At 45.8% G+C, this 27,325-nt stretch overlaps 2 protein-coding genes across 18 annotated transcripts in view; one reads left to right on the forward strand and one right to left on the reverse strand.

Moving 5' to 3' along the window:
- Positions 1-27,325, reverse strand: part of CBY2 (chibby family member 2) — a 102,891-nt gene that overhangs the window by 65,691 nt on the left and 9,875 nt on the right. The gene's annotated exons all lie outside the window — the stretch shown is intronic.
- The window catches only part of ERICH6B (glutamate rich 6B), a 56,167-nt gene that overhangs the window by 20,369 nt on the left and 8,473 nt on the right, over positions 1-27,325 (forward strand). For all 14 annotated transcript variants that reach the window (XR_003147948.2, XM_025478257.2, XM_025478262.2 and 11 more), the window contains 7 exons: positions 2,228-2,406; positions 8,772-8,846; positions 9,608-9,646; positions 12,603-12,691; positions 16,586-16,722; positions 19,051-19,112; positions 24,506-24,675. Coding sequence is in view for 13 of the 14 variants with exons in the window: in XM_025478257.2 (XP_025334042.1) it covers positions 2,228-2,406; positions 8,772-8,846; positions 9,608-9,646; positions 12,603-12,691; positions 16,586-16,722; positions 19,051-19,112; positions 24,506-24,675 (751 nt within the window). In the remaining variant the exon portion in view is untranslated. The remainder of the gene's footprint in view (positions 1-2,227; positions 2,407-8,771; positions 8,847-9,607; positions 9,647-12,602; positions 12,692-16,585; positions 16,723-19,050; positions 19,113-24,505; positions 24,676-27,325) is intronic.

Raw genomic sequence — 27,325 nt, forward strand, 5'->3', positions numbered from 1 at the left:
CCCCCCACCCACACCACTGTGTGGCAACTTAGCATGCCTAGAACGTGAATCATGATTCCAAACATGGGCACCCATTCAATCCTTTATTCGAGTGGCTTTCCTGTCACCGAGGAACTCACAGGGACCAGAGGGGCCCTGGGGCCTCACCTGTGTCTGCCACATGCTCTTTGGCTTGGCTCCTAGAGTCCAGGTCTGGGCTACGGGTGCTCAGAGAGGCCCTGGACTTTCCTGACACAGGCTGCTGAGAGATTGAACCTGCACAAACCACTTTAGGCAAGAAGTGTTACACTCATATTTGTTTGTTAAGCCAGAGGAGGGAAAGGGAAGCAGGTTCAGGTCAAGCATTTCATGGGTCCCTAATAAACAGGAAGGCTCCCTTTCCCACTTCTACACGCATGCCCTGAAGATCCCCCTGGCACACACCAGGCCCGTCCCCCACTCTGAAACAGCGGACGAAGCAGGCCTGAAACCATCCAATCTCCCCAGGATCTAGGATCTAGTGGCTCCTCCTGCACCCTTCCATTGCAGATGGAGCAGGGAGCTGGTGTTTGGCCCAGGTAGGCCAGAACCCTAGTCCTGCTTCCATAGGTGCCCCCAGAAGCCCTCACCATGTCTCAGCCCAGAGCAGGTGTGGCAGAGAGGATGCTGAGTAAATGTAGTACATGAAGATGGCAATGAGCAGATAAGCCCACCATTACCTTAGGTATGATCACTCGGTGTGTTTGGCAGCTTTAACTTCTCAAAGTCCTTTCACGAGGACTTGCATTACCTCTTTGGGTCCCAGTGACCACCTGGTAAGTGAGGTAGGACAGGCATTATCCCAGGAAAAGGATAAAGCCCAGGAGAGTCCCCTGATCTGGCCCTGAGGCCTGGAACAGGGCAAGAGTCGACAGTCACCTAAAGAGCCTACCTGTGTTCCCTAGTTCTTTATTCCTGTGGTCACCTGATCTAGGATCTACCATCTTGCCACTTGATCCCATTGCCCCTTTTCAATGGTGCACCCTGAGAACACAGCTGCTGTGCCCTAGCCACAGGCTGCACAGAGCCAGGCACTTCCATGGGTCCCCTGGAAGAGAAACAAGATCTGTCTGTAACTCCCCCTGATGCTGAGCCTCTCAGGTAGAGCAAGCGGCCTCTTTTTCTCTCCCTCAGCCTCTGCCTATAGCCCCTCACTCCCTCCCTGTCCCTCTCTGTATGGGGGGAATGCAGACCCAGGCAGGGAACAGGCCTGTCTCTGAAGGGCCACTAAACTGCTGAATCTCCAGTAACAACATCAGCAGCCAACAGTGCACTTGCCCACTCTCGCTGTCCTCTCCGGTGGGGACCTGTGAGGGAGGGATGATGAACAGAAAGAACAGAAACTGAAGCGCAGAGACATTAAGTAGGTTACCCAGTTACTCCTCAATAGCACTGGAGCCAAGATTTAAGCTCGAGTCATTCGACACCAAAGTGTGTACTTTTTCTACCAACCATAGTCATTGCCCGTTTATGTGCTGGGCATTCCTCCTTATGCTTGTCCCTGCCATTTCAGCCAGTTTACATGAGATGACTTCAGGACTGAAACACCCCAAGACCTTTCTCATCCCTTTGGATGACAGTTTCTTGCCCCAATTAAGAACCAGAGCTTCCTGAGGAAGGATACAGTGTGGGTCAGTGTGTTGGGGTTGTCCCCTTTTGATCCTAAGCTACCAGATGGCAGGGCCTCTGCTTGAGAGCCAATGTTCTGTTGTCAGGCCCTGTGGAAAGCTTTCTCAGTAATGGGCAGTATTTGTATGTGGGTAGACTAGAGGGGAGAGATCTTCGTGCTTGATTTTAAGCTGCTACAGCATCTACTTTTGTATTTTTTCCATTGAGATAGCAGTAAGGCAGGAAGGACCACTGGGATGGGCAGGGTCATGAGCCAGGAAGGACAGAGAATGTTCCCGAACATGGGACTGCCACTTATAGAAGCCGGGCCCATTGGCCTCTGATGGCATCCATAGAGCCTTTCACTATAAATGAAGGAGCAGTTGGCAGTGTGGGGCTCTGCTGCCCAGAATGGCACACAGACCTATTTACCATCATCTACTAGATGGTCCCTTCTAACCTGGGACACTCACCATCTGAGATGGGCAGCGTCTGCAGAAGCCAGAGAGGAGCCACCCCACCTCCCCAGCAGGTCCTCACACCGAGTGCCTAACCTGGCCCTTTTGGAAGTTGACCTGCCCCTGTGCTTCCCCTCTGACAGGAGCATAGTGACTGGCCCCTCTAAGGGGACTACCCTCTCTGCAGTCCCTCCTTCCACCTCTGAACTTCCCTATGAGTCTCTGTACAGTGACTCAACACCTTCTACCTCATACGTACAGCGAGATGGAGAACTTCTGGCCTGGCAAAACCAGAGCACACAGACGGAATGGATCTATGAGAGTAAGTCGGGGAAGGGGGACTGCATCCTGAGGGCCATCACACAGCGGGCTGGAGGGGGAAATGCATTCCATGCGTGGGAAATATTGTGGTTCCAGCACTACCTATCATGCTAATGATGCACCCTGCTTCCTGTGCCGTCTGAAGTGGTATTTTAGGTAAGAAGTTCAACTCCTCTGCTAGCCCTGCTACCCTCTTCCTCCCTCCCAGGACCCCCTCAGAGAAAGAACATCAGCAAAGTGCTGAAGCAAATGCCTTTTTCAGGCTCTCCCTCCCTTTTCATTAGTCTTCCTGTTCTTGTTCTATATGAACACAGGCCCTGTTTCCCTCAGGGACACAGGCTATTACCTTCCCAGATTACAGACTGGTTCCTTGGGGTGATGGGCTCTATCCAGATGATCACGTGGACGTTGGCCAGTGGGACTCTGTCTCAGCAGGCAGTCAAAGCCAGCCCTGATTCAGAACCAGCCAAAACCATCTGTAGTGTGGACTTTTGTAGCCACAACTGGGAGATGCTCAAGAGAGTTTGGCAAGATTGCGCTGAGAATCTTAATCCTCTACCCAATTAAGCCCAAAGTCCCCTCACCCTAAGATCCTGGGATGGAACACTGAACAGCATTTCTTGCCATTATTAATAATTTAAATCCCGCCTTCGTGAGATTGATCCATCATGGGTTCACAGATTCATTTCACATCTGTAGTCATGGCAGCAGTAAATTAGATTCCCCCAACACCTCACTTCTCCGCCTGCATCCGTGCCTGCTATATTTTGTAGCTCAAACGTGGTTAAATGAAATTAGGAGCCAGAAACCCTATGAGGGAGAGGAGAGAGGCAGAGGGCAGGCCCACACAAGCCAGGAGCTCAGTGGCACAGGCAGCTCAGGATGAGGAGTGTTTTATAGGTTTACATCAGTTCATGTGGGACTTCCATCCACATGTGTGCTCCGGCAGAGCCCTGAGAACTGGAACCATTTCAAAGTCAATAAGCATGACAGCTGGGAAAAATCTGAGCATTTATCTAAATATTCATAAGCAGGATTCTAAAAGTCATTTACTGGGTAATAGCCTGTAAAGTGCCAATGCTAAGCTTGAAAGGATGTGGGAGGGGAGAAAAGGGTTGGAAGAAGGCTGAATGGGCAGGGGGGCGGGGGGGGGGGGCAACAGTGCCTATTCATACCACTGTGAACCCACCTCCAGAGACAGAGCCTCCTGCAGTCATTGTTTCATTTGACCTGTTCGTTCATGATCCTTTTGGTCCTGAAACTTAATTTACAGAGCTAGTCATGTCTGTATCTAATTCGGATTTTAAGCATTCTGTGTATCTGGTCTGTAGGGGCATGTTCTGCAGCTAAGTGTCTTCCTAGTACTGAATTCCTTAGAGCTAACGTGTTTAGTGCTTAGTAAAAGTCCAGCCACCCACAGGAAATACCTACTGATCAAATATGGTGACATGGGTGGCCTGGACCAAAGGTGTGCTCGGTGTTGGAGCCTCTAAGACCTGGTCAGTGACACACTCCAGCTTCCTGCAGTTATGTGAGAGGATGGTGGGTACAGCAGAGATTGAAACACAAGGAAAGGCAAGCAATTCTCTAAAATTCACCAAGGTTTTTCTTCCCCTTCTGCCTTTGGTTTGCAATCTCTCTTTGGAGAACATTGATAATAGGCAAAACTTTTCTATAATATGTACATGATTGTGTCTGGGCCACAAAATGGTCAGCAAATGTATGACAAAGATATTTGCTTCTGAGGGTTAAAGAGTTGTTAGAGAAGTGATGGGGTGCAGGAAAAATGCAGGAAGGATGGCACTCCAGGAAGGCAGAAGTTCTCAAAACCACGTCAAGAGACAAAAGAGGAAGGAAACATAGGGAAAATGTTATGTGGGGGGGGGGGGGGGATGGGGCCCATGCCATGGAAGAAAGCCAGTCCTTTTGCAGCTGGAGTGCAGAACCCTGAGGATTCCCAAGCATGGCAGGTGCAAAAAAGAATCTGCTTTCAGCCCAGGACAAAAGCCACCCATCCACTTGTTGGAGAAATGCAGACAATCAAGGCAAAAGCAATCCAAAATGCTGGCTGGGGAGGGTTGAGAGCAGGAGCAACAGTGGAGATGAGAGTAGGCATTAATATTGCTGTGCAACCCTATCCCAGTTGCCTATAAGGATGCAGCCTTCCAGCCTACAGGATCCCTGTCTGCCTTGTTAACAAGACCCCCAGAGAATTCATTGGTGAACCAGAACATTGGTGAACCAGAGAACCTCAAGTGTAGGATGAATTTCATGGGTACTGGGTTCCTATTTTTAAAGCATTTGTAAATTATGGGAGTGTTCAACCCCAGAGGGCCAGAAACTGCATTTTACTTGGCAGGGTTCTTCTCAACAAATAAGACTTTGAACTGAAAAACACCCAGATAAATCCTTGAAATCTATTCCTACCAAGAGTGGTAGGTCTGATACGGAAAGAATGCTAAAGGCACCAGAAATGCCTCATGACCCACGTAAGGAAGTGTTCCGAATGTGGTCCAGAAAGACTATTTATGGCCTTGGGCGTCTACCTATCCAGGCACAGAGCAGGGTCATAACTGCAGAAGTTCTAACACAGAGTATTTATGCCCATGACTATAAAAATCCTCAAGACTTAGTGCCTGGAACATAGTAAACCTATAAATATTAAATACTTGCAGAATTGTTGTTGAATCCTCATCTGATTTGAGATCAGACATGGTGATGAGAGGGTGTATCCTACCCCCAAGAAACAGTCTAGGTAGGTAAAAATATGTACATAAAGAGACACTATCCATATAGAAATGTGGGTAAGGATAAATAGAGGGACACAGTGCTGTCAGTGGAGAAGTTTGCTTCGAGCTACCTGGCCAGATGGAGAAGATTGTTGGAAAACTCCCAAAAGTGCAAACTAGCATTTGTGCAGTTTCCTGCCTGGACTCAGATCATATGTGTAGGTTTAAAAAAAAAAATGATAAAGTTACCTGTGGTAAATGTAGGAAACTGGTTCAAACCTTAAGAATAGTGCCAGGAGGGACCTCTGAGTGGCTCAATGGTTGAGCGTTTGTCTTTGGCTCAGGGTGTGATCCTGGGATCCTGATCAACTCCCACATCGGGCTCCCTGTGGGGAGCCTGCTTCTCCCTCTGCCTGTGTCTCTGCCTCTCTCTCTCTCTCATGAATAAATAAATCTTAAAAAAAAAAAAAAAAAAAGAATAGTGCCTGGAGAGGGGTGCTTGGGTGGCCCAGTCAGTTAAGCATCCGACACTTGATCTTGGCTCATGCTGTAATCTCGGGATTGTAAAATCTAGCCCTGCAGCAGATTCCAAGCTCAGCCAGGAGTCTGTTTGGTGTTCTCTCTCTCTCCCTCTCTGTCTGCCTCCTCCCCCACTGCTTGCACACTCTCTCTAAATAAAATCTTTAAAAAAAAAAAAAAAAAAGGAATAGTGTCAGAAGAACTGAAGCCCAAGATAAACTTATTCTTACTGAAAGATCATCCTTGTCATTGCCACTGCCACCACCACCGCCAGCACCACCACCACTACCACCACCATCATCATCACCACCATGCAGGCAGCCACAAAAGAAGGGGCCCTTATAAAATATGATTAGGGCAGGGGACCTGGGTAGCTCAGTCAGTTAAGTGTCTGCCTTTGGCTCAGGTCATAATCCCAGGGTCCTGGGATCAAGCCCCACATCAGGCTCCCTGCTCAGCAGAGTCTGCTTTTCCTTCTCCCTCTGTTTGTGTACTCTAACACTCTCTCTCTCTCTCTCTCTCAAATACATAAATAAAATATTTTAAGTAAATAAAATAAATAAGATATGATTGAGGCAAAAGGAAGATCAAGGTAGACAGGTTACTGTTTGGTACAATGAGGTGGAATGATTCAGAGAAAGCCAGATTCTTCACTTGACTTCGCTATGAGGAAAATGACCTCCGGATTGAAATGGGTGCAACAAAATTAGGCAAGAAATAGCAGAAACCAAAGACTGGTGAAAGAATCAAAAGGGAATAGTAACTGCTATGTCCTGACCTGGATAAAATATCCACCAAACTATCTATAGACCAAGAATAGCTTAATTGCATTTACAGTTTCTGAGGAATTGGGGAATGAGTCTGTGACCAATCCAGGACAAATATTAAGAGCAGAATGACAAGAAACCAGCATAGGATCAATAAGAACAAATCAAGTGATATTGGCTTTTAAGCTGTTTTTTTTGTTGTTGTTGTTGTTGTTTTGTTTTGTTTTACAAAGTAGATAAGGGAACAGTGATAACCCAGTAGGCTCAAATTCCACAATGGACTTCATTTTCAAAGGCTTCCTGATGTTCCTGTGGACAAGACAGAGAAAAATCAGGAGGATGCTAATGGAAGATTATAGAATGGTAACTGATGGATAACCACCCAAAGAGACTGCTTAAAAATCAGTTAACCCAGTTTCCACTAGGAAACTACAGAGCTCCATCTGGCACAACATTTTATCATAGGCCTGGACAGAGATGTAGGAGGAATATTTATATTTGCAGATGACCTGAAGCTGTTGGTTGATGGGAGTAATGTAATCAGATTCTAAAAGATCAAGGGGAGGAGGGCGGGGGGTGGGAGTGAATGGGTGACGGGCACTGGGGGTTATTCTGTATGTTAGTAAATTGAACACCAATAAAAAATAAATTAAAAAATAAAAAAAATTTAAAAAAAAAGATTCTAAAAGATCCTGACAGGAGGAAAACATTGAACTGGGACCAGCTAGATAAAATATAATGCCAACTTATATTAGGTCCTGCTCTTGGGCCCACAAAAATAATAGGGTAGAAAAGTACAAGATGGGGAAGCCCTGTTTGTTGTAGATCCTTGACTCATCCATAAGTTCAGTAAGTCAGTGGTATGACTGATGTGAGAGAAACGTTAACATCACCAAATATAATTAAAAGGTTACATAAACAGAAGACAGTCCTGCTTTAGCTCATGCTGGAGCGTCAGCCCTGGGACACCTGTTCAGTGTTGGAGCTGCCACACTCCATGACAGCTTAAAGCAGACTTGGAGGAGAGTGGTTGTAGGGGGACCTGGAGACCACATCAAACACAGAACTGTTGAAGTGAAGGGGGATGGTAAGCCCAGAAGACATGTGGCTCTGAGATAGGATTGCCTTCAAATATCTGATGATCTGCCACATAAAAATGAGACCTGACTCTCTGCATGTGCCCTGAAGGGCTAGAAGAGGTCCACCTTCAGGAAAATATGCTAAAAAAAGGCAGTAGTTCCTACCAGTCAGAGCTATGCCACTGTAGGTTGAGATTTCTTAAAAGCCAGAGAGCTCCTTGTCTGCACAGGGCTCAGTTTCAGCTTAAGAACTAGTGGGTCCAGCGGATCCCTGGATGGCTCAGTGATTTAGCACCTGCTTTTGGTCCAGGGCATGATTCTGGAGTTCTGGGATCAAGTCCCACATTGGGCTCCCTTCATGGAGCCTGCTTCTCCCTCTGCCTGTGTCTCTGCCTCTCTCTCTCTCTCTCTCTCAAATAAATAAAATCTAAAAAGAAAAAAAAAAAAAAAAAGAACTAGCGGGCCCTGACACTGCCTGTGTGCTGGAAGCTTCTCATCGAGGCACCTCAGACCAGGCTTGAGTCCTGCCACCCCTGGGAGTGGATGGAGCAGTTTGCCTCTGCTGTTTCCTCACTGGTCTGCCACTCTGCTATCAAGATTAGTATATCTAGGGTGTGTGTGGGTACATACGCGTGTGTGCACATGTGTTTAGGGACAGGAAGAGGGAGAGGTGGGGGAAGGTACAGAAAGGAATAGGGACTACCATACTGCAGAAGACAAAATAATGGTACCCATGAACTTACAAAGGTTCTCAAAAAATACAGTGGCCTCCCACTGGTGTATCTTAGCGGATCTATGCTAGATAGCCCCTTGTTTCCCAGCCAGCAACCACCGAACACTTTGCATTGAGCAACAAAAGAGCAGACATGCCCACTTCCTATAGAGTTGAGCATACCCCATAAATGTCTCCATGTGGCCTCGGAGCTACTTGGAGCTCTAAAATCTGCCTCTCCCCTACCCACCGCCCTCAACCAAGCCCCAGCCATTCTCTCTATCCTCTATCCACCAACTGGCCCATGGTGAGTGGAGGAGATGGCCACAGAGGGGCTACATCTCCCAACCTCTGGTTTACTGCAGTCTTGGAATAAGTCAGCAAAACTAAAGAAGAATCAGGGAGGCAGGGGACACATCTAATATATGGCCATAGTGCCCTCCAAAGTGCACTTCCCCTCTGTTGATCAGCCTTGGGCACCAAGGAAGAACCTCAGGCCCTAAATGATATGAACTCCCTAATTTAAAATTGTTAAATGGCCACCTTCTGTCTTTTAACAGCACCTACAAAATCAAGACTGAAAGCACAAGAAATCTCAAGAATCTCTCTATCTTCTTTAAAGTCAGGTTCAGAAGGTATCTAAATTTTATTATTTTATGATGATTTTAAATGACTTACAGGAGGTACAGATCCATCCATGAGAAGGTAAGAAAAACAGAATTAGCATGCCCCCAGCCAAAGAGAGACCTCTTTTGACCCCTTTAAACTAAACTAATTTTAATTAAGGCCTGAGGCCAAGGCATTATTTCAAGGGCTAAAGGCTTAGGGTTCAGGGAAGAAACTGACCCAAAGAGCAAGTATTTTTCAATCTGAATTAAAATTGAATTTTGAATAGGGAGGAAAAGTATTTACCACTGGAATTAGAAGGAAAGATAATAGGTTACCCATACTCAGTTTATTCCATGACACTACCAACATTTATTGTATACCTACTGCATACTAGGTAGGATGTAAGATGAACGAAACCATCATACCCTCTGACAGATGGTAGCCATGCTTGTGGTGAGCACAGCAGAATATAGAGAGTTGTTGAATCACTATGTTGTACACCTGTTCCTCCGGGAGCTCAAGTTAAAAAAAAAATCACACCTTCTCAGAACTTAAATTCTAATGTGCAAGATGAAATATGAACAGAGGGAGGGAAATCAATATTTGTTGAGCGTAAGCAACAGGCCTCAAACTGCTGAAGATTATGGAATCCACGTATCCCAAAACACATGATCTCACCCAGCTGTTTAGGAGATGCTTTTTAAATCGATTCCCTCGGGGACCAAAAGGTCCAGATAAGTTCACCATAACACACAGCCTATTAATAATTGCTCCTATTCTTTTTCAGTGTACGTTATCCCTGACACATCTCACGAGGAAGAAAATGGTAAGCACTCAACCTAATATATCTGAAGATCCCTGTTCTCTGTGGAATGACCTGGGCTGGGGGTAGTTGCCCCGGAAGGGTGGGTCCCTTGCTGGTCCAGCTTCCACCAACTCTTTGCTAGGACTTGGGGACATGCTGGGCACACAGCTCCTGAACTTGAATGGGTTTCCCTGTCCCTTCCTGAAGAAGGATAGGATAATAGAGAGTCTTTGGAGCAAGACAGAATGACCTGGGCCAGAAGTCCATCTCTGTACTCAAGAGCTCTGGTATAGAGAACCCCACATTTCAGAAGGTCCAGTCAGTTGCTGGGCTACCTGAGGTCTGGGCAGCAGAGCACAACTGGGACGCATGGGCCCCTCCAAGTAGACTGATCATGGCACCTTGGTAGGGAATAAATTGGAGGCCCTACAACTGGTACCTCTAAAGACTTAATCCTTTATTAAGGAGGGGTTGGCTGAACCCTCTGAAGAGGAGAGACAGGAGAGAATCCCAACGGTGGTTAGAATCTCATCTTATACCTACCACTCCATAAAACAAAAGCCCCACAATTAACCAGGCCCTTCCTATCAGAAAACAATTTAGGGACTATGATCTCTTGTCTTTCAACATGGTGGGGGCAGAGGGGAGGATTGAGTCTCATACACACAGGTATGAAACACACATGTTGAAATCAGGAAAAACCATCAGAGGAGAGGAACTGATTGGTTAGAGAAAAATTAAGATTGGTTAAGATTGGTTCCTGATCAGATCCAGAGAAGACACACTCTACATTAGGGAATCCTGTATGCCTGGCATTTACTTACAGTAGCACTCTGGTCCGCCACCCTGAAGACGAGTCTTATCGTTCCCATTACACAGATGAGGGGACCAGAGAGCCAAGGGGCTGCGCAACAGGCTGCAAGTGGCCCATAGGGGCCACCACTCAAAGGCTTGCAGCTTCCCCCCACCGCCTGCACAAACCCTCCCACAGAGGCACTTCAGGGGAAGATAATGATCTCGCTAGAGCAAAGGTAGAGGTGACAGAAATCCCCAAAGGAAAAGTTAATTAGGCAGAAAGCTTTTCCTTCTCATTCAGCCCCAGTTACAGCTCTTACTGTGTATTTCCTGTGCTTGTCTGGACATGTAGACAGTGCCCATTGATGTTAATAAGGTTATTTATTACGTTGAATCGAACACTTCTGAACGGTGGCTATTCAGGATTCAGGACTGCCGGGTCACCTGCTTCCCTTGATAAACATCTAGTTTTGTTTCCCTCAAATTAACTATGTATTATTCAATAAAGCCTATTAAAATACGGTAATCACAAATGATGGGGATTTGCTAAGCTCTTAGGGCCAGAGCCAGACTCTTGTTCTCCATCTAGGGCAGGGACGAACTCCGAGAATCTTACATGGGAAGATGCTGCCGATCAGTCCGTCCAGACCCGTTCTCCCAGTATCCTCCCTCTCCTCTCCAGTGACAACCACAAAGGAGCTTCCTCCTAGGAGCTTGCTGGAATTCCCATGGATTCTTGTCGAATGAATTCCTGAACGATTTTTCAAAACGTTTCTCAGCTGTTTCCATGGCAGGCAGTCTGGGGACACAGTGTTTTTTGGAATCGAGCTGAAAAGGGCCCCGGAGCCTTGTCAGTTCTGAGTACTCCAGTGTGGACGCGAGAACTAGCAGAATGAATTGCTACGAATTCTCCCAGCACAGGCTCTACCACAGATGTGTCAGGTTTCTGTGAGAAATAACTGAAGCTGGGGTAGGGGGTCTGCAGGCAGAAGGGCCCTTAAGCCCCGTGTGGGTAAAGGCAGATCCAGCTGAGTGGTGTTGTCAACAGAGTTTTTTATTACTGAACCAAAATTGGGAAGAAGTGCAAAGTTAACATGTACAGAGATCATGAAGAATGTCTCTTCTCCACCCCCAGAGACACAGAATCAGACAGAATAAGTTAGCCCTGCACCAACCTGATGGATTTTCAAGGGCTCTCTGGATGGTCCAGCTTGAAGGGGCTGCTGTCATCCTGAAGCTGAGACAACAGGCTGCAGAAATTTCCCCAGGGGCCCAATTACCATGTGAGACCCCATCCTCTGAGCTCTCACCTCAAGAGTCACACCTTCCCGAGAGCAGGAGATGGGGCCCAAGTTGTAATTATCAATTCCTCGATTCAATTTGCACCCCGTCAACACTGAAGGCTCCAAGCCCCTCTCCCGGCCCAGAGTCATCAGGCTGTAGCTCACCTTGAGAACAAAGGCATTTGCTCTCAGGACTTTTTATGAACTCACTGGCTTGAGAATACATGTATTATGCTTTAGTTTGCAATTATGAATCATATGCAAGTACAGAAATCGGCAATTTTTTACAAAACTGGCAAGAGATAGAAATATTTCTCAGGCTTTCTGAGAGAAAAATCACATTCAGAATAGATCTCTCCCAAAATAAAACCAAAACTCCTTCCCACAACCTACAAGGTGCTCTGTGAGCTGGCCCTGTACCCCACCTCATTGCCACTCCTGCTACCTTCCATACTCACTCCTTTCCAGGCATACTGTTTGTCGAGTGTATCAACCACACTCCCATCCACTGTCACCACCAGCCTTTGCACCTCCTCACCCCCTGCCAGGAATGTTCTTTCCCAGATATCTGCCTACTTGCTCATTGCTTTGCTTTATTCAGGACCCACTCAAATGTCACTTCGTCAAATGAACCTTTGCCATCCATCAGGAACACACTTTTTCTCAAGTCAGCCACTGAAACAGGACCCTTTTATTCCTGTCTTATTAATATCCCCAAGTTGAATTTTGGGTAATTTGGTGAATTTACTTCAAGTCTTACCAATCATGCATGCATTTTTTATTTAAATCATCAAGGATAAATGCTGTAACTATTTCCTTTTGGTTTTCTTTTTCTGTTTCTTGTTATGGTTCTTTTTTCCAAATGCCTTTCCTTCTGCTGTGCCTTCCAAAATCAAAAGTCTTGGATTTTGTTACTAAAGAGAGCTTTTGGGACGATTTATTAAATGAGCCCACTGACTCACTGGAAGCTGAGGGCTTAGATGACAAGGTAAGTCAAAAACTCAAGACCATGTTCCTCCAAATGTTCAAGCAGGGCGGCCCAAAGCCATCCAGGAGCTGCCTCTAGAGTGCAGGGACTCATAACTTCACTCCATTATTAGCCCAGCCCAAGGGAGTTTTTCTTAAAACAGAAGTAAGTTTAAATGACACATATTAAATCAAAGTGGGTCAGAAGAAAGCCAAATGTAGCATTCCACGGCCCTACTTTCAGAGCCCTGCTGGTAATATAAACACCCTCCAGATGACTTTTGAAGGCAGCAAAGCACAAAACATTTAATTTATCTAGATATCAAGGCAAGTCAGTCTTTGTAGAAACCCTCAATAAAAATGAAATTAAATTCTAGAAAGATGGACTAGATGTACTCTTCCCACTTAGTACAGCTTAAAACCCTAGACGTTATATGTAAGACAAATGGAAGAAACTTCTTAAAGGTGGACAGAAGTCAGACTGGCTAATAACCTCAGGACCCAAGGAATGACAGGGTGGTTAGTTCCCAGAGTTTTCATTTTGCTTCATATATCCCTGGTGACGAAGTGCTGAAAGACAACTCAGAAACCCTAACAAGCACAAAGCCCCAAGAAACGCCTGCTATCTCTAACCAAAAAACCAGGAATGGGGCTGGGGCAGCCTGGCAAGACAGACACTTTATTATTATTATTTTTTATTTGACAGAAATGGAGAGCAAGCACAAAGCAGGGGGAGAGGGAGAAGCTGAATCCCCATGAAGCAGGGAGCTGGGCCTGGAGCTTGATCCCAAAACCCTGGGATCCTGACCTGAGGGAAAGGCAGACACCTAACTGACTGAGCCACCTAGGTACCCCAAGACAAACACTTTAGTCAACAGCCTCTGCCATGCAAACACCAAGCAACTAGCAGCAGATGACCCTCCCCAGATCTGTCATCTTGCTGCCACCACCTGCAGAGGAGCACAGAACCAGCCCTGAGCATCACTGGATGTTCTTTCCCTGGGTGGACCCCAAAACCTGAGAGGAGATGGGAAGTCACAGTATGTTACATGGTCTTCCCTGCATGAATATTTTACCGCTACTATAGCCTGGTAGCTCTAACTTCCTGTGTCAGCTTACATTAAGACTTATATGTTAATATAGGTAGAAAGATTAGTATATAACATTTCCATTAAAGCTAAGAAACTTTCTCAGAATTCTAGGTACTAACTACAATCACAAGAGTGAAATCTTGTGTCCCTGGAACTCAAAATTAAGCAGATATATTTTTTCTAAATTTACAATAGAAAAAAACCTTTTCAAAAAATAGGTATTTGGGTTTTTTTTTTAATTGTTTAATCAGGAAATTTTCTGGTCTCAGTTCATATTTAGCCCTAAATTTCTTCCTGTCCACGCTTGCTTCTGTAGACATAATACTAATAAGAAATGCTTTTCAAATACTGAAAAATCACACTGAAGAGAGAAAAACAATTTCTGGAACTCAAAATCACCTCATTGAATTTACTAAGACAGGAAAGTAAGCTCAGGCCTTTTAGAAAGACTTTTCAGCAAGAGCTGAAATCTAAAGGAATTGTTTTAATTAGAAACTTAAATTATTCAGAACCCATCAGCCTGTCAGCTGAGGTTCACTGTGCTGGACAGAGCTGCAGTCACAGGCAGAGGGGAGACAGCACCCGTGTGGTTGGTGCACAGCACACTGCCAGGGTTCCGTGCCTAGATGCTGGCATTCTCATGATAGGCAGCTGTACAGCTTGGAAAGCAGTACTCAGAGCAACACATAGGTGGCAGATGTGGACAAGCAGGGTCAGAGCAGGACAGAAAGAATGAAGTAAATGCCACATGGTACCTGCAGCTGAAAGACTTGTTTGCATGGACTTCAGAAGTCCTTTTTGGGGGAATACCAGAAACCAACAGGTTACAAACTAAAGAGAGGGAGCTAAGTCCTTCTATTTGGATAGGAGCTATCAACCTATACTTCGGTTCTTCTGACAATTCAACTCCTTTGCTATACATGCTTGTTTTATCTCCATGGCATCCCATGCATCACAAACATTGCTGTGCAAATGCTTTTGGTTGTAAAAACCAGAGATTCACCCAGGAGAAGTCTTGGGCATGGCAAACTCATCACTGGTGTACTCAGTACACCTACTATGGTGAGGAGGATAGTTCTACTCTACAGGCAGGGGAAGCAAATGGGACAAACCTCAAAGATGTTATGGGTGCTGGCTAAATCCAGTGGGGTGGCACAGCCTAGATGGGACGAGAACTTCAATGAGGCCCATCCAAGGGGTGTGTGGTCTGGTGGACCTCAGTGAACACCATATCTTCTGGTGAACAAAACTTAGAATACAAAGGAGATGGTGAGAGATCACTGGCCTAAACAGAAAGTCTCTCCACCCCAAGGGAAGAACTGTCAACAATGAGAAATTTAGAGGGACGCCTGGGTGGCTCAGTGATTGAGCATCTGCCTTCAGCTCACGGCGTGATCCCGGGGTTCTGGGGATTCCAGTCCTGCATCAGGCTCCCTCTGCCCATGTCTCTGCCTCTCTCTGTGTGTCTCTCATGAACAAATAAATAAAATCTTTAAAAAAGAAAAAAAAAAAAGAAATTTAGAGGCAGACATATTGGTACCATGAGCCTTAACCTCAACCTGCTCTGAAGCTCTGAATCCAGTGTTAAAAGATAAACTAAGGCATACAAAACATTTTAAGAGCTTGAGCATATATTGATTTGAATTGTGCATTACCAATCAGAAGTGATTAAGGGGCACTCTACTGGCAGGAGCTGGGGAGAGGCTTTTATAAATAAAAGAGCACAGCAAGGCAATTTTTGATTGGCCATCACTTAAAGCCTAATTGGCTGCTTATGATTGGTTGTCCCTAGGTTTTGATTCATAATGAGGAGGCATTTATAGGCTTAGATTTTGGTGTGCTTACCAAGGCCCCACCACGTTAGAGCCACCTCCATGTAATAGCCTGCTCATTTAATTAACACCAGTGTGCAGCAGCTGGGAATTGGGCAAGCCAGACAGGAGGCAACCCAGCTTGTCCCCCAACCTAGAAAATCCAGCCAAATACAAGCCGTTTTCTTCTATTTGTCCCAGCTCACATGCAACTTTGGATATGCCAGCCTTCCACTGGCATATAAGTTAATGGCATACTATACATGATCAGCTGTTGAACAACCACCATAACAACCGTAACAACTTCAACTTGTAGGTGAGCAGAGCAACATGAAAGCTCCATGGTTTGTTTTGTTTTACATCAAGCCAAATTTCACCTTCTGTCCAAAGGGATCCAGAAGAGAAACTCCCATGAGAACCCACCTATGAGTCAGTCCTGGTTATTAGCATCACAGACTTGGGATAGAATGCACCACAATTTTACAAAATAAAAAGGCAGCTTACAACATCATTACTCTAGAAGAATCTCTAAACACAGAACTGTCCACTTCTATAACACACTAGGTGCTACAGTGTAGACTATAGCTTCCTGTAGACTTTCCTTTAGACTGCCTTCCTTCACAATGAAACAACCACGAAATAAGCAACTGTCCTGCCATTGGCCATTTCTGCAACTCAGAACGCCTGTTATGCTCTTAAATCATGGAAGCATTTTTATGTTCTATAACCATCTCCACATTTGGAAAGGGGGTAGTTTTATGCTCTGAAAAGATTTCTTGGCATACTGCTGTTAAAAAACAAACAAACCTTGTGCATATTGTGGAGTGAGGAGTATGAAGACAATGGAAATATTCTTTAAAATAACTCTTGCTAGCCACCCTATTATTCCCACTGTTTGTGTTTTTCTAATAGCATGTTGAAATCTCACCTGGCACCTTTGAGAGTCAGCAAAGTACTTAATTGGTAAGCCACTAATTCCCTTTTTCTGAGTATTTCATTTTGTTCCTTTTGTAGCTTTTCAGCAGTTCTTATCAGGCAGTGTTTAGGACGATGCTCAAAGAAATGGCTGCTCGCAAAGAACTGGAAGAGGATATTGATGTCCCCCTGACCGGGATTCTGGAGAGTGAAACCAGAAGGAAACTAGGAATTCTGTAAGTGACTGGTAAGATCAAGCTATTGGTCAGTGGGCTCAGGTAGGCCAGCAGTAGCAGAGAAGTCTAAGTGGGGCCACCATAGAGAAAAGAGCAAGGCCAGGGCCAGGCAGGTCCCCTGAGTCAAAGGGCAGGCACATGAGCAAAGGCAACCTCAGGGGGCAGGTGAACAGAATGATCTGGCTGCAAAAAGTCAAGAGCAAGGAAATGTACATGCATGGAGTTTCAGGATAGTATCAAACGCTAGCTGTGACAGAGGTTGGAAATCCAGGGCAGGAAAAGTCTTAGAGGGACCATAAGCTTCTACAGAAGTCTGGGGGGCAAGGCTCAGAGCCCTAATCTTTTAAGAGAGGGGATAATGGGGGATTAAGATCCTAGGCATCTGCCAAAAAACTCCCTAGCTTCAACATAGGCTAATGTTCCTCCACACTCCCTGGAGTGGGAAAAGCCATGAGCTGCACTGACCTGGGAGTCATGGCCAGAATCCCCATTTGAAGTCGGGAACAATAAGGTTACTGCAGACTTGCTGGCACCACGTCTGTCATGGTCCCAGGTCACAAAATGCTCCCGAACTCCATTTGTACATCTAGTCTGTGATGCATGGAAACCTGGATTTTCATGTATTCAACTACCAGAAACCTTAGCAAGCATGTTAAGGCCTACTAAACGTCTACTGCAGACTCTGACAATGGCACCAAGAAACAGGCTGTTGGCACAGGGTGCCCTGCATAACCTTCTTGATGAGTTGAAGCTTTCACAAAAACCAAGAAGAGAGGTTGACTGCCAGCAACTTCTGCTTTGGGCTGAGTAGAGTCCTGGAGCCAGAGATCCCTGAGGCTTCTCTAGGAAAGAAGAAGGCAAGATACACAGAACAAAACACAGAGACTACCCAAGCTTTCAGACCCTTATACAGCTACAAAAACAAATGCAAAGTAACTTCCCTGTAAGTTATCTGGCCTCACACGTAACATTTTCCCCACCCATTCCATCCCATTGAGGCCTATGACCATCCCATTGAAGCCTATGGAGCCCCATAGGAAGGGATCTAATCTGACAGCACTCAACAAATATTTCCTGAGCATCTACTATGTGCTGATCTATTGGGTGCTGATCAATAGAATAGTGTGTATCTCAGAGTCTCCTCCATTGAGGGAACTAGTTGGCAAGGATTCCACCAACTTGCAAAGGTTGGCAAAAGGCAAAAAGAGGAACCTTTCGAAAAGGGCTTTGGGTCCTTCTGGCTGGGTCCCTTCATTGGAATTTAACTCTTGTATCTTCCTGCATCCTGCTGTCAACCTGCAGGTTAGGTTTCACCCCACCACTAATTCAGTCCTTACTCTTTCACAAATGATGGCAGGCTAGATAACTGCTTTAATTCCATTCAAAGTGCCTGTAGATAAACAACATTTGATACAAATGGGCCATAAAGAGCTCATTCTCAATTGAGTTCCACCATGCTTCTAAAGTGCAAACAGTAAACCTACTCCCTGACAGGGAAAACAGCTCAGCCCTTCCCAACAAAAGGTATTTGCTTTCTGGAGTGACTTGGGGTTAACTTATTCTACTCTCCTCAAGGAATCTGAACGGAGAACTTAAAATCTGCCTGTCTAAAGGCCTTCTTCTCAAATCCAATTAAGCCTGGGAAACTCACTCCTTCCAGCATATCCCCTTTTAAATAAGCTGTGATCTGAGAACCAGAAAGCACAATGGTCCCTGGAGACCACTCTTATTTGGAAGTAAAATAGCCCAAGCCATCAAGGCCCCAACATGACTCTCCTTATATATTGACATGCAAAGGGGGTAAGGGCTTGATCATTTTGAAGAGTTGTACTTCAGTGTGGCTTTCATGATAAGTCATTTTGAATGGGATTATTGGAAATGTTTCCACTAAATGTAGACGGGCTTTGAGTGACTCTGTCCAGGTCACCGACGGTGCTGTTCCTCATAGCTACTTCCAGATGTAACCTTCACTGGGATATGCTCAAGCCATAGAAAGGTCAAGCTGCGCGAGCTTAGCTCATCGAACCAGCTTGCATTTGGACCTCCCAGCCCTGCCCTAGCTCCCAAGATGACCCTTGTTGAATTCATTCTGAAGGCTTTAGGTGTCAGCTTGGAGTCCAGGAAGCAAACACTGAGTCAATACCATGTGCTGTCCCTTTATTCCTGAGTACCGACTGGAAGGAGAACAGAGTCCAAACACAGAGCCAGGGGTCTGATTTTTCAACTATGAGAAACACCCAGCAGGCTCTAGCACTGTCTACACCATGTAGCATGACCTATAAACATGAGTCAGTCCCAGCTTTTAAAGGTAATTCGCATTCCTTTTAGGTTGAAGAAAAATTTTGGAAACTACAGGGAAACGATCCTCTGGATTATGAAGAAACGTGAACGTAAGGACCGTTCTCCCATTTTGCATCCTTTGATGGGCTCTCCAGTGGGCATCTGGCTGCCTCTCACCTTCTGCCCTATACCCTAAGGGAGGCATAAATGTTCCTTGCATAGCTTGAGCACTTATGAGCAAGCAAGGTCCTAGCTGCCAGGGATAAAATACCAAGCAAGATAGACACAATCTGGGGCCGCCTTACCCTTTTTTGAGGAGCATGGGTGAGGGGAAATAAGCAAGCAGAGGCTTCACGTATGGAAGGGTTAAGTGCTATGGCAGGAAGAGGTGGCTATGGAGCCCATAGGAAGGGAACTAACCTAGATCCGAGGGGCTACCTAGATTATTAACACAAAGTTTGGGAAAGAGTTGGCCCCTTTACCAGATACTGAAGTCATCTGCGGTCCAGCTGGTAAGATTTGCCAATGAAGGGGGTTGCCAGTGTTTTTAAGTCTAATCATGGAAAACTTGGGCCAAGAGTCTAAAGCCACTGAGGCCACTTCATTCAGAAACACAAAGCCACCACACACCTTTCAGATTACTAGATCCAGCTAACATAGAAATGGCAAAAGTACCCATGGCAGACATAGCTAACCAGTCCTGGTGCTTCTTCTTGAGCCTCAGTACTTCCCAAGACCATGTTCCAATCCCCCGATACTGACATGCCCTTGACCTAACTCTTCGAGAATAATTGCTATGGACTAAGTACTTTCACATACTCTATCTGATTCAAATGTATCTTTGTAACCACGTGAAGCAGGATAAAGAAGCTACAGCTCAGGGAGGCTAGGAGACTTGCCTGAGATCACCCAGCCATTGTCTGGGCACCAGCCACATTCTGCCCAAGACCTCTCAGGCCAGACCCGGGGCTCATCCCTTTGGCGTGTTCAATGAACAAAAGGCTAGTGTGTCTACAGAAGAAAAAGTGGGGGCCTTCTAAGCCTAGGTGTCATGTCCTCACTGGAGTTAGGAGGCAAGGAGAGGAAGGAAAGACTGCCTTCGGTTTTGATAGTGAGAAGGCCCTATCTCCCACCAAGACTCACACAGTGGGGTGCCCCCTAAAACAAGGAGGGGGGGTTCAGATGCTCAGCTGCCAAAACACAACAAACAATCTATTCCACTATGCCTACTACTGTTCAGAGTTCTGTTCCCTCGGGGCTGTAGACATCTGTGTCTTCCATCCCGTGGCATCTCAGCAAGGTACACAATAGGTACTCAATAAGCATTTTGTTTAATGGAGATAGGCATGCACAATTTATTTTGCTCCTTTGGGAATTAAGGCCTCCCAGGATACTCTACCGTCACACACCCAGGGTAGGACTTCCAATTGGAAAATGAGATCTGATATGGCCGGATCCCCGTTCTGCTTTACCACCACCCCTGCCAGCTCCCTGGCCCCTTTGGACAACTGAAGCCTAGAAGGTTTGAGCTTTTTCTACAAAGAAGCAACATTTCATATAAATAAAAGACAACTCCATGTTCTGGCTGTAACCAGTCCCCAAAAGAATCTCCCAGCCTCTTTTAAGATACAAACTCATTTCACTCCAGTACGCAGACCATTCCTTATTCCAGGCGCACAACCCCACGTCTCTGCAGGCTCCGGATTTCTGAGCCCAGGCGTCCTGCATGGGCGGAGGACCCGCGGTCAGGCACACAGGGCTCCATACATAGGCCCTGTGCTTGGTTTAATGCTCTGCTGCTGTCACTGTCTTGAAATCCTTAATAATTTTAGAATAAGGAGCCCTGCATTTTCATTCTGCATGGGGCCCCTCAAATTATGCAGCCTTTCCTGTTGAGAACCATCTAGGCTGGGGGAAGAGGCAGGAGAACACTGCGTAGCCTGAATCATGAGCCATCAAAACTCAAAGCTCCCTGCAAGAAGGCCACAGAGGTATGGCCCCTCTATGGGGCGCCCGGCGCTGTGCAGGCACTATTCACAGTAACCCCGAAGGTCTCTATCCACAGCATGACCCCATTTTAAGGACAGCGAGGCTCAGAAAGGTGACCTAGAGCCTCACCCTCGTCATGGCAGTGCTGAAAGTACAGCACAGACCCGAGTGTCCAGGATTTGAGCATTCTGACAGGGAAACAACATGGGCATATAAATGTCCTCTTTTATCTCTACCTTTTCAGGAAGGTTTTCTATTAATTTCTAATTGATACTCGGGGACGGTGGCCAGGCTCACTCCAGCTTCTTCCCTCTAACAAATCATCATCATTTGTAAGCAGTCACTGGGGCTGAAGTGCTCCTCACAGAGACCGAGACCACTCCCAAACTGCCCACTCAGGTCTCCCAGTGACCCTGCCCTGCCACCTCTGTCTCGTTTTCCTGAGGAATAGCTTCCTCTCTGAGCTCAACTCCGTGGCTTCTTTCGTCCCTCAGACATGCTGTGGTTCTAGAGTCTCCATTTCCCACCTCCCAACCCTCCTCCCCATTCTCACTGACTCTTCCTCAGGTGCCTTCATCTCTCCCCTAGAAGCAGCTCTCCCTAGTCTCCCCGACTTCCTTCTTCTCCTCTCTCAGTCCTTCCTTCACATGGTTTCCAGAACAATCTTTTTAAAACTCCTCACTGCCCCTCCCTTGCCTCCAGGAAAATGCCCAGAGCCCTCACGTGGCTTAGAAGGTCCTCACTTTTCCCTTTCCAGATACACTGCCTTTTTTTGCTCCTCATGGAATAGGCCAGGCATCCCTTGCCACAGGGCCTTCGCCCTTGCTATTCCTCTGCCTAGAGCACTCTTTGCTCCAATATCCCTGTGGCTCACTCCCTCACTTTACTCAGGTCTCTGCTTAACTGTCACTTTCTCAGAAATAGTTTCCTTGGCTACCCTGTATAAGTCAGTGCACCCACACCCACATGCACAGACACACACCCACACACACAGGGTAGACCCTTCTCACCCTGCTTAACTTTTCTTGGAAGCACTGCTGGCCACTTGGCATGTTATGTTGTGTCTGTCCACTTGTTCAGCATTCCTCTACTAGAACGGAGAGCAGAGACTACAGCAATCCCCGATACCTAGGACACTTCTCAGCACCCACATCCACAATCCATCTTTACTAAATGAAGGAATGAGGGAACACTCTGGCCCTCGTCTGAGGTGTCACCCATCACCTCTGACCCGGCCTCACTGTGGCCTTCACCTGTACAGAGCTTATGCCGGGCACACCCCCTACCTGGTGGAAGCTTCACTTCCCCAGATGTTGCCTCAGCCTCTGGGCTGGCTCAGGTCCCTTCTGGGAGCTCTCCTGGCCCCAGTGTGGTTGTTCCCAAACTTGGGAGTTCTCCAAGTGAAATTAGAAGCTGGGGGACAAGGAGACACTCCAGAAAAGCCACTCCAGACTGGTAGGTGGCCGTCCCCAGAAGCCAGGGAACTTACGAGGCTCTTCTTCAGCAGCCAAGAGACAAGTAGATGTTCATGCCCACCCGCAAGGACCTTGAGAGTTTGCACAGAGGCCCGTACTGGGTTCAGTCCCAGCCTGCTGTTCAGGTGGTCTGAACCACACGCGGCTCTCTCAGGGTGGCCTCCTTGAAAATGGCTCCAGCTGTGAGAATGGTGGGCGGACAGAGGGTACCTTTCAAGGAGGGGATCAGGTTAGGAGCCTCTGATGGCCTGGCTCTAGAGGTCAGCCAGTGGTCACGTGCTCCCATTAGCCCCCTCCCGCAGAGTTGACCCTGGTGGTGGGACCGTAAGCTCTCTTTTTTTAAAGATTGTGTTTATTCTTGAGAGACACAGAGAGAGAGAGAGGCAGAGACACAGGCAGAGGGAGAAGCAGGCTCTATGCAGGGAGCCCGATGGGGGACTTGATCCCGGGACTCTAGCATCAAACCCTGGGCTGAAGGCAGCGCTAAACCGCTGAGCCACCAGGGCTGCCCACAAGTAAGCTCTCTTAACTGACTTCCCCCTGGACCTAGTCAGTTGCCTAGGGAACTGGGCTGCTCTGGCCCCTCTGCTCCCCCTGCTTCTCTGATGCCATGGACAGGCTCAGGCTGTGATCCTGGGGTCCTGGGATCGAGTCCCACATCGGGCTCCCCACAGGGAGCCTGCTTCTCCCTCTGCCTGTGTCTCTGCCTCTCTCTCTGTGTGTCTCTCAGAAATAAATAAATAAAATCTTAATAAACAAATATTTTTAATTTATTTTATTTTTTTAGAGACATGATTTCTTTTTTTTTTTTTTAAGATTGTATTTATTTATTCATGAGAGACAGAGAGAGAGAGTGAGGCAGAGACACAGGCAGAGGGAGAAGCAGGCTCCACACAGGGAGCCCAACACAGGACTCTATCCTGGGTCTCCAGGATCAGGCCCTGGGCTGAAGGTGGTGCTAAACCGCTGAGCCACCAGGGCTGCCCAATATTTTTTAATTTAAAAAATTAAAAACTACTTTAAATTAGATGCAGACAAAACATACATTAAAGATTGGGGAATAGGGACACCTGGGTGGCTCAGTGCATGATCCCGGGATCCGGGATTGAGTCCCGCATTGGGCTTCCTGCATGGAGCCTGCTTCTCTCTCTGCTTATGTTCCTACTTCTCTCTATGTCTCTGATGAATGAATGAATGAATGAATGAATGAATACTGGGGAATAGATAGCATTTTTTTTAATTTTTTTAAAATATTTTTTTAAAAATTTTTATTTATTTATGATAGTCACAGAGAGAGAGAGAGGCAGAGACATAGGCAGAGGGAGAAGCAGGCTCCATGCACCAGGAGCCCGACGTGGGATTCGATCCCGGGTCTCCAGGATCACGCCCTGGGCCAAAGGCAGGCGTCAAACCGCTGCACCACCCAGGGATCCCGATAGCATTTTTTTTAAAGTCTGGAATTCTGTGTTCAGACTATTTAGAAACTAGCAAAACTGAAATTATAGATAATAAATTATGAACATGCTTTGGGCAAAAATCATCACAGAGCCCGTCATCAGACCTATCCACAAAGTTTCCTACATTTTAAAATGGCATGCTAATACATATTTGCCTTTTAAGTTAAAATAACATGTTTAAAAAAAATAACATGTTTAAAGTATGTTTCTTTTTTTTAAATGACTCTCCACTTTCGCCTATTTTTAAATTGGCAGAATTAGCAGCCACACTTGTTATTGGCATGTGGCTGGTAAATCACCTCTGGCATCCCCAAGTCTGGACTGTGTGGTCTTCACCAGGGTGTTTGGCATCTAACACTGAGCTGGCACACTGTAAGCCCTTGATAAATATATGCTGAATGAATGAATGCAAAAAATGAGAAAGGTGGAATTCAGTGCTTACATTTCTCTCTAAAGGCTTGTTCTACTTATCTGGCAGCTTTCATTATTGTGAGGAGGGTGGATATAGCCTGTATCTCAAACCTCAAACTCTTTGATGCCCTGAGAAAGATAGGTCTAAACTTTCTTTCTCTTCTCTACCAGACTTACTCAATGCCAGAGCCACAAATACGTCCACTTTCACATTTCAATTATGGAATCAACCCCCACAAATCAGGGCAGCCGTGACTGAAGTAAAAAAAAGTCATCCTGTTGTTGTTCGTCCTAAGAAGAAAGTTGAAATAGATACAGAATGGATACAGAGCACGATTAAGGTAAGTATGGCAGCACAGTGGTGTTTTTATTTTGTGCATGGATGAGACACACATATTATCAGGGAGCTGTCAAAGCTAACATACAACGTGAATACAATAAGAAAAATGTGCTCAACATACAGAGGTACATCTGAGTGTGTGGATTATAGGCAGATTAAGTGGGGTTTTTACTAGGGTTCACTGAAACTCCTCTCCCTGCAGGGCTTGATTTAGGCAACTGGATGGGATTATTATCATGTATAGTTCCATCCCCTTATAGATATAAAATCTACATCAAAAATCAATCACATAATGAATGGATAAATAAACTGTGGTACATCCATACAATGGAATATTACTCAGTGCTAAAAAGAAATGAGCTATCAAGCCGTAGAAAGACATGGAAGAAATTTAAATTCATACTACTAGGTCAAGGAGACTAACCTGACAAGCTGTAGGAATCTTACCATATGACACAAGTCATATACTCATTCCAACTATAAGACAAATTATACACATCAGTAATTACTTTGGGCTTAAAAAGAGGGATGAATAGGTGGAGCATGGAGGGCAGTAAAAATACTCTGTATGATACAATAATGGTGGATATATGCCATTATACATTTTCCAAAGCCACAGAATCTAAGCCACCAAGAGTGACCTTAATGTAACCTATGGACTCTGGGCGATAAGGATGTACCAGTGTCGGTTCATTGACTATAACGGACACTGTGGTACAGGGTATAGATAGCAGGGGAGGCTGTGGATGTGTGTAGGGACAAAACACATGAGAATTTCTGTACTTACTGCTCAATTTTGCTGTGACATGCTCTAAAAAATAAAGTTTATTTAAAAAAAACACATGATATATTTATAAAAATCCATATTGTAATATTTGGATTCTATACATAAAGGAAAATATTTCAAAATACTAGAGTCATTCAGAGAGAGCTAACAACCACATCTGAAGCTCAAAAAAGAGTTGCTGAAGTGGGAATTAGGAAGATGTGACATGTTTTATGCCTTCTGAATACATAAAATAAGAACATACTATGCTCCAGGGCCTCTTCTAGGTGCTGGAGGAGATACAAGGTTGAACAAACAAAGCCCCTGTTCCCATAGAACTTACATTCCAGTTGAAGAGGCAGCCAACATGTAACAATCCTGTTCAGTGCCATGTCAAGTATCACCAGGAAACGTGGATAAAGCAGCATAAGGACTCATGAGTTGTTGGCTTAAGAGAACTGCTCTCATACCTACAGGGTAGGTGAGGAAGTACCATTTGAGTCTAGACATCTAGAGATGAGGGGCAGAGCAAACAGCTCAAGAATAGCTGTCAGCAAGTGACAGAAGGATAGGGAATGAGCTCAGATGCCCTGGTCAGGTAGAGCCTTGTGGGTCATAATAAGATCAGATTTTATCCTAAGGATGAATTCATGAAAAGGATCTGGAGCAGGAGAAGAGCATCATCTGGTTTATGCTCTAGAAGAACCTTTCTGGTTAGGTATGGAGAATAGATTTAATGAGGCAAGAAGAGAGGCAGGATGTTCAGCTGAGAGCCAGGGCACCAATTCAGGTGACAGATGATGGGCGTCTCAACTAGGGTGGTGGCAGTTGAGGTGGTAGAAAGCAGTCTGATTGAGGACACTTTCTGAAGGAAGAATCAAAAAGGCTTTCTGTTAAATTGAATGCATGTGAGAGAAAGACAAGACAAAAGGATGAATCTAAGAGTTTGGGCCTGAGCAGCTGTGTAAACACTGCATTACTATTTACTAAATTAGAGAACACAAGAAGCCTAATGGAACTTCACATTTGTGTAACGCCATGCAGGTTATAAAGCATGTCTATGTGTAATGTAAACTGAGCTTTTTCCAACAATCTCATGGGGTAAGTATGGTATTGCTTTCTTCACTTTGCAGGTGAAGAGAGTGAGACCCAAAAAATCTTAAATAGCTGTCACATGGACACAGAGCTCATTACTTTCTGAAACAGTTCCCAAAGCTAAGAGGCTTAATAACCAGATGTATGTTTCTTGCTCATGTCACATCTGATTTGAGTCTCCTAGCTCTTTTGAGTGGTCTCTTTGAGGTTAGCTCCTGGGGATCTGGGCTCTTTCATTACGGGTCTCTGCCATCTTGGAGTCTTTTGTGTCCTGTTGCGACCAGGAAGTGAAGTCATGGTCTAGGCTTAAATTCTATCAACCAAAAGAAGTCACATGACATCACCCGGATGCAAGAGAGCTGAGAACTGTATTTCTGCCGTGCATCTGGAAGAAAATGAAAACAGTCTGCTAAGAGGAAAAGCAACCAAACATCTTAATGTAATGAGGGTGACCTCACCTTGGGGCAAAAGTAGGAGAGAACCAGAAATCAACACTGTCAACCAAGGTATGACTCTTTCAGCCTCCATGGAAGGAAGGGAAGGTTCAGTGTCCCTTCATCTCGTGGGCCTGCATGAAGGGAAGTCGGTAAAGCAGCCAGAACTACTGGCTGTAGACGGGCCAGAGAGAGAGAGAGCAGACAGAGAACTCAAGGGAAAGCCTCTCTAGGCTGTACCAGACATTGAATGGTGAGGGTGTAAGAAACCCTCAGAGGCCTTCAGCTTCCTCATCGCTAATATATCTGTGAAACCATTACTTGCTTTCTTACTCTAGCTGGGCTGGTGAACTCTG

The sequence above is a fragment of the Canis lupus genome, chromosome 22 (genome assembly GCF_003254725.2).
Source record: "Canis lupus dingo isolate Sandy chromosome 22, ASM325472v2, whole genome shotgun sequence".
Lineage (NCBI taxonomy): Eukaryota > Metazoa > Chordata > Mammalia > Carnivora > Canidae > Canis > Canis lupus.